Source organism: Aptenodytes forsteri, unplaced genomic scaffold, assembly GCF_000699145.1.
Source record: "Aptenodytes forsteri isolate BGI_AS27 unplaced genomic scaffold, ASM69914v1 Scaffold183, whole genome shotgun sequence".
In the NCBI taxonomy this organism is placed as follows: domain Eukaryota; kingdom Metazoa; phylum Chordata; class Aves; order Sphenisciformes; family Spheniscidae; genus Aptenodytes; species Aptenodytes forsteri.
In genome coordinates, this window is record NW_008795918.1 from 3603439 (window position 1) to 3610799 (window position 7361).

A 7361-nucleotide genomic window follows, 5' to 3' on the forward strand; every position below is an offset into this window, starting at 1 on the left:
CCGGCCAGGGCAGGTGGGGGCCGAGGGTCTCGCGGCGGCCCTCGCCTTGGTGGGGGGCTGTGGGGCAGGACTGGGTGCCGGGGAGCAGCGGGCTGGCTGAGGAGAAGTGTCTGGGCAGCGCTTGCCGTTCACGGGGCAGAGAGCAGAACGCTCGGGTGTACCTGGCTACCGGAGGGGAGCTTGTTCTGATCTGAAAAGTGGTGTTTTTCTTTTAAACCTTAAATAACAAGCTTGAATTAAGCTTCTGAAATTACGTTTTTTATCCCCGACACTTAATTCAATCCTTGCACTCTGTAAGCGGAGGCCTGGTGGGGCAGCCGTGTTCGTAGAGAAAGACTTCAGTACACTGTCCCATTAGCTGCAGGCTGGTTGTGACTGACACCCTCCAGAAAAATTAAACTGTGGTGTCTGTGCCATCAACTCCCTAAATCAGGTTTTTGGAAGCAACGTAGTCCTTCTTGCAGCTGCCCAGATTTCCTTTAATTACTTTAGCAGTGCAAATTTAAACAGACGTTTTTGGCTTGGGCTGCTGTTCCTGTAGTGTTTTCAGAGGGAATAACTCTCTCCTAAAGGTATCCCATTGTAAACCACAGAAACGAATTTCAGTCTTTAGCTTGGTACAAAATGTTATGTCATAAGCCCCCTCCCCATTTGTTTGTTTGTTTGGGTTCTTTGTTTTGTTTTTTAAACATGAAGCATGAAGAGATTTTAATTAATTCAGTTTATTTCCAGAATTGCAGGAAGCTTAAATGCTAAAGACAAATGCCAATAGAAGCTTTTAGCTATGAATGTGGTTTGAAATCACTGGGCATTAACAGATACTAATTTGTATTATTTCTCTAGTGGCCTGATTGGGTTGTAGTTGGTTAATGTAATTATAAGGAAGAGTCTGACTTCAGACTTCAATCATGTTGTTCTCCTGTTAGTAAGTCAATCCTGTTCTTTCAGTCTGTTTTGGTTTTGATGTCCTCATTCAGATTTGTTTTCCTCTAATGAAACGTGTGAGATATTTTGAGTGAAATAATTCAGTAACTTCCTTCAGTGAATTAAAAGTTCACCAATTTTTCTTTGGGTGTGTTTCTTCTTGAGGTGCCTATTAGAGGGTGTGAGTTGGCTGCTCATAACTATCTGAGATAGTCCTCACTGTCCAGGACTCTCTTTTTAGTACGTCTTATTGCCAGTAGTAAGTTTGCAGTATAATATTTTAAACTATTGGCACTGTCTTCAGTGGAACTAATTTCAACACTGAGTTTATCGGTACCAGCAGCTCAGTGGTATAAGTTGTGGTGCTGAATTCTATGTTTTTCAACAAAAGAAAATCTAAACAAAACTGTGTAACGTTGTATATGAAGATAAGGTATAGTAATTTTTGTAGCCCTATTATTTGTAAAAATACCCAGGTTTCTGTTATTTGTTCCTAACCAGGAATCTAGGAATTAAGACTGTGGACCTTGTCACTGAGAGAAATAGATAATACTCTTCCAGGAATTCAAAACCATTTTCTCTTATATTAAAAGATTTTTTTCCCATCCATTCCCTTCAGAGGGTAGTAGATAGCATTCACCATCTGCTTTAGAATCTGGGCTAGAGAAACAATGAGCTTTTATATTTCAGTCTCATTACACAAGACACGGAGAACAAAGAGCGTGTCTATACTCAAAGTTCAGAACCACCTAAGGTAACTTTGCCTGAGCCAGCTCCGGTCCAGCAGCTGTAAAGCTGTTGACAAACCAGAGTCCATCAGATCACCAGTGAGATGGTTAGGGGGCTGGAGCACTTGCTGTATGAGGAGAGTCTGAGGGAACCGTGTGTGTTCAGCTTGGAGAAGAGAAGGTGGCGGAGGCATGTAGTTACTATTTTCCAGTGCCTGAACTAGAGAGAAAACGGTGCCAGATTCCTCTTGGTGCTGTACAGCAGCAGGAGGAGAGGCAATGCTCTCCAGTTGCAGGGAGGGAAATTCTGACTAGGCATAAGGATGATATTTTTCACAGTGAGGTGATAAAGCAGGGAAGAAGGTTGCCCAGAGAGGCACAGGCTTTAGAGAACTTCAAATCTCAACTGGACAAGGGCCTGTGCAATCTGACCTAACTTTTTGTAGTTAGTACTGCTTTGAGAAGGATAGTAGATAATCAGAGGCCCTTTTCAGCCTAATTTTTTCTATGATTCTATCATAGCATGTTCGTATAGAGCTGTGTGCAAACCAGTCCAAACTCTGTGCATAGGCTACACAGCATCCTATAGGCTTATTGGCTTGGTAAGCAGTAGTTTCATAATGCAGTACGGATACACTATTAGGAGATGTATTCATGCTAGTATTAGAAAAGACTGGTAGCTGTTACACGGTCTGTGGTAAGAATCTTTTTGCAATTGAATGTGTTAGTCTACAGGGAAATAAATGGCTTCATATTTTCTCAGTAGAGTTGCACCACTCCAATTACCAGACAAAAAGCAGGCTTGTCATGTAAATCTTTCTGTATTGGTTATAATACTGCTTTTCCCTCATTTATGCTGAAAGAAGTTCATCATCTTGTCACTGCAGACTATGAGACCGTTATGGGTGTTAGAATTTCGAGGTGTGAAAAATCTTGCACATGGACCATGCCTAACTGGAAGATAGACTGGAGAGAGCATTAAATGAGGAACTGAAAGAGATATGTGGTTATTGTGGTGAAGTCTTCAGTCACCTTTTCTGTGATTGCCAAAAAGCTAGATTAAAAATACCAGCATTGGCCTGCTTGGTGTTTAGAATACTTTAATTCACCAGGCATTTTGATGTCTATTCAAGGGGAAGCCAGATGTGTTTAATCTCATTTGGGGAGAGGAAGGGGGAGGATGGATCTTTTGTTCCTTAAAAGAATAGTGCTGCTGATTTTGAAACAAGATACTTAAAATATTTTGTTGTATGACTCCCTCTTGCAGCTAGTGGCAGTCAAGGAGTTTCTCCCCATCGTGTTCAGGGGAAGAACTCCCTAGAGCTGGAATGAGTTTGCTCCCCTTTCACAAGTTGGACCACAGATTAGTTTGTGAAGAGATTGCTAACAACTGATAATGTATGTCTATACATATTTTATCACTGCAAATTCCTGTATTTCATAGGAGGTTTTCTTTGGAGCCTGATTTGATTTTTGGCTCACTTGGGAATTGCCAGAGTTTATCCTTGACTGCAAAATTCATGTAAATAGTTAAGTGCCTAAAACTTGTGTGAGTTCTACACCACAGCAACTGTATTGCAAATGATAGCCAACCTGACTTGTTTAAGGGTAGCTTGGGTATGTCTACACAAACTTTCTGTGCTTTGTGTCTTTCCTCCCTTACAGCCTTTGCGTAAGACACAAAGCAGGAAGAGGACAGCTGTAGCATAGACATGCAATATTACTGCAAGTGCAGCTGCACGGAAACAGGCTGTGTGGGCAGTGCCAGGGGTATGCTGGTGGTGTGAAACAGAGGAGAAATAGAAGAATAGCCAAAGGCAGTTGTGTTAGAGCCAATTTTAAATAATTTTACAACTAGATTGTCTTGTTTGTTTATAGGAAGGTGCTGTACCTTGCTAAAATGTGCTAGCCAGAGTCCTGGGCACGGTCAGAGGGTGCTTTTGGACAGGCAGCTTTGATGTCTGATGCTGAGGGATCGATGATGTGGAAAAGCAGAGAATACTGGACACTCTTAAATGCAAGTTTATGGATTAGAAAAAAAGGACTATTTTGTGTTTTAAAAAATGTTAACTGAAGAACAGGAATCAAAAAATTAATTATTTGTATTATTTCATGGTATCTTGTAATGCTTTAGTGTATGGCAAAAAGGTAACATAAATGCTTCCCAGCTTAAAAATAATTTTTCACAGCTGTGATTTTTCAAAGGCATTTGAGAAAGTTGAATTCTACATGGAAACACTCTAGGAAGAAAAGGGGAAGTGATATGAAATTGTATGTGTAAAAAACATTATATAAGAGAGAAAAATGGAATTATAGCTAGATTATAAGTTTAAGTATTCCTGGAAGTCTAATATTACTACTAATTTAAATGTCTAGTTGTGATTTTCCTTTTTTTTTCAAGCCCAGTCCAAGTGGCAAAGGGAAGTTGGCAAAGAGAGCAGTGAACTTACTACCACAGTTGTCTCAGGTAGTTTTGTTGGCTTTTTTTATAAGCTTTCATTTTCAAGTATGTGTCACAGCATGGTTATGTAAAGACCATGGTTCTCATTCAAATATATGCTGAGATGTATATTCTTTGTCTGCACTATGTATGTATATTATATCTGTATGTGGAGCATTGTTTATATTTCAATATTTGGAAAACATTGAAAGCGGAGTATTTGAACAAGTTTGAAAATATTTAAGTAATAGTATAAAACTAGAGAGTTTACAAATATTACATATACGTTTAACATGCTTATCTCTAATGGTCTGGATATTTAGAATTTGAGGGCAACATATAAGTAGTAGTTTATTGTATGATTTGTATGCTGACTTATTCCTGCTGTATATTAGGCTGCAGTTTCTTTGATTTACTATATTTAAGAAGTCTTGAAGTGTGTGTTAGTGGCACCTACAACAAGTGTAAAATTAAAATATAAAATATTTATTCCAGGAAAGGTCTAAACCACTGTGGCAGCAGACTTGTCCTTCATTCCATCTAAGCAAAGAACAGAAAGATGACGAGTCAGATGAGTTTACTGTAAAAAATGAGTATTCACCTGGTAAAGTTAACATTTTTAGTACTACTAAAGCAAACCTCTCATAAACATAAACGTGTGACACATTTGAACTTTAAAAAAAAAATAATTTCAAAATGTATTTTCTGCAAGGAGGTTATTTGAAGGTGAGATGCAAGAGACACAAGATACAGGATTCTAGAGATAATGAAGCAGGTGCTGGACCATCAACCTCTACATTGCAGAGCAGCAGTCATCTGAAAAAAAACCATGAAAGTTTCAGAAGTGCTCTTGTTAACATTATATTGTGAGTTTCCTTATCTTTGAATAATGTATTTTTCCTTTTTGATAGATGAACCAAATTTTTAAATTAAATTATTTTAAAATTTTGACTTTTGCAAATTGCAAGTATGTATATGAGCATGAACTATACCACCAGTTTTAAAAGCTGAACCTTAGCAGATAAAATGCAAACTTGGTCACACGCTTCAGTGTTCTTTTTGAATCAGAATGTCTTGTGCTCACTGGAAAGTTTTGGCAGTTACCTTTTCTTGTTTTGTTTGTTCACAACTGACATGTAGGATGGCTATATATTACTTATGCCAGTAAAATGTATCTGAAGAATGTGATGCATACTCTTTGTGTTTTTGTCTCAGACAGCAAGACCTTACTGAAGAACAGCTTCCATCCCTTGATGGAACCCAGCCTCCACGAGCAGATTCTTCTACACCAATAGAGAAAGATATTTTGGTAGCTAAAGACTGTTTTCTAGAGTATTAAATTAAAAAGTGCCAGTCATTTATTGTAAATATTGACAAGATGGTGGACACAATGAGAGATGACTGACAGTGACGTATTCTTCCACTATTAGTTTCATACAATATGTTATGTATAGTGTTACTGTTGAGAATGGAGCATTAGGAATGTATGGATGATTCAAAGAATTGCAGAATGGAATAGTAACTGCAGGGTAACCAATGTCAGGAAGTAATAAATGAATCTTTTCTACACTTGCTGAAGGTGAGAATAACTTGTAAGGGAGGGTGCACTGCTTTGTCTGAGCAGGTAGTATCCACAAGACAATTCTCTTTGGGTTACCCTCATCTAAGGGCTAGGATGTTCTTCATTCTCATTCTGGTTTAAGATACCTTGTTTGACACAATTGTATACGCAATTTTGTGATTTATTTATATTTAAAATAGATTCAGTTCATTTTGGAATAAATTGATTGAAATAAATTTATGTGTTACTTCCTGACATTGGTAATCTTCCAGCTGATATTCCATTCTGCATTTCTTTGAATTTGGGCTGATACATTTCTTCATCTATGTTTCCTTTAATGCTCTGAGGTTTTGTTAATCAGATTTCACAGGCCTGTTTAAATGCTGGCATACAAGCAGAGGTACTTAATTGTGGTTATACATTCATATTCTGCGCAATGCATTAGCTGTATGTTGCATATCCACACAAAACTCTGCAGAATGCATGGCTTTCGTTTTGAATATATGGTCCAGCCCCAGAGCTAATGGATAATAATGGCAGCACTGGAATGATGAGATAGATGAATATATATTGAAAATTTATTTAAGGAAAAGATTGGTACTGGGACAGTGCAAAGGAGAGGCATCTCCCCAGAACTGTAGAATTGTAACAGCAAAATCAAAACAAAAGCCAGATTTCTATGAATTATGTCCATTGTTCAATGAAATTTTTGTTATTTAGCTCTTACCAGAGAAATGGAATGAAGCTTATGCCACTATACCCTGTTTTTCTATCTCAATAGCTTTTTATCGTTATTCTACTGACTAGTGTTTGGCAGGCTAATGAAGATATTTACATCAGATTTGGTGATGTATATGTAATTTACAACATAAATCAGTACTTAGTACTAATTACATTTATTTTTACGAAATAAGTCCATATCTCTAGCTAAATTGGTAGTAGCAATGCCTTTCTAGTGCTGGACTTAACTGATGCATCTTGTTCTTTTGTCCTGCAGAAATACTACTATTACATTCACCATGGAATAGATACAGCAAATGTGGCCCCAATGGATGAATCATGGCTAGACCACATCTTAGCTTTAATTCCACAACATCTGAAAGTACTTGATCAAAGTATACGTTCGCTGACTGATGAAATGAAAGAAGACTATCTTCTGAGTGTAAAAAAGGCTATAGGTAGATTTCTAGGAGTTTACTTGCATTTTCTCCTAAGTTGCTAATATTCAGAAGCATTCATTGTTGAGTGCTGTTCACTGCTGAGAGCTACTGTTGTGGAAGAGTTATATAAAAGTGCTCTCCTGAATGTTAGAAACACATTTTAATACAGAGAATACTCAGGTTTTCTTGTCCTTGTAATGATCAAAGCTAATATTATTCAGTATTTTTGATCTTTCAACACGTTTTAAAAACATTATTTTATAAATCCCTATTTAATAGTATAGCTTTCTCCTAAATCCCTTTTCATGTATAGCTAGATAAAACTGTTCATCTCAATAAGTTGCGCATTTGGACATTTTGGTTGAGACATTGAGGTGCTGGAGTGTGTCCAAAGAAGAGCAACGAAGCTGGTGAAGGTTCTAGAGCGCAAGTTCTATGAGGAGCGGCTGAGGGAACTGGGGTTGTTTAGCCTGGAGAAAAGGAGGCTCAGGGGAGACCTCATCGCTCTCTACAACTACCTGAAAGGAGGTTGTAGCGAGGTGGGTGTC

At 38.0% G+C, this 7361-nt stretch overlaps 1 protein-coding gene across 1 annotated transcript in view; it reads left to right on the forward strand.

Moving 5' to 3' along the window:
* DNAH7 (dynein axonemal heavy chain 7) overlaps window positions 1-7361 on the forward strand; it is a 144438-nt gene that overhangs the window by 6315 nt on the left and 130762 nt on the right. Inside the window, 5 exon segments of the mRNA XM_019473492.1 lie at window positions 4054-4119; window positions 4588-4696; window positions 4805-4958; window positions 5308-5401; window positions 6651-6831. Of these exon segments, the coding sequence (XP_019329037.1) occupies window positions 4054-4119; window positions 4588-4696; window positions 4805-4958; window positions 5308-5401; window positions 6651-6831 (604 nt within the window).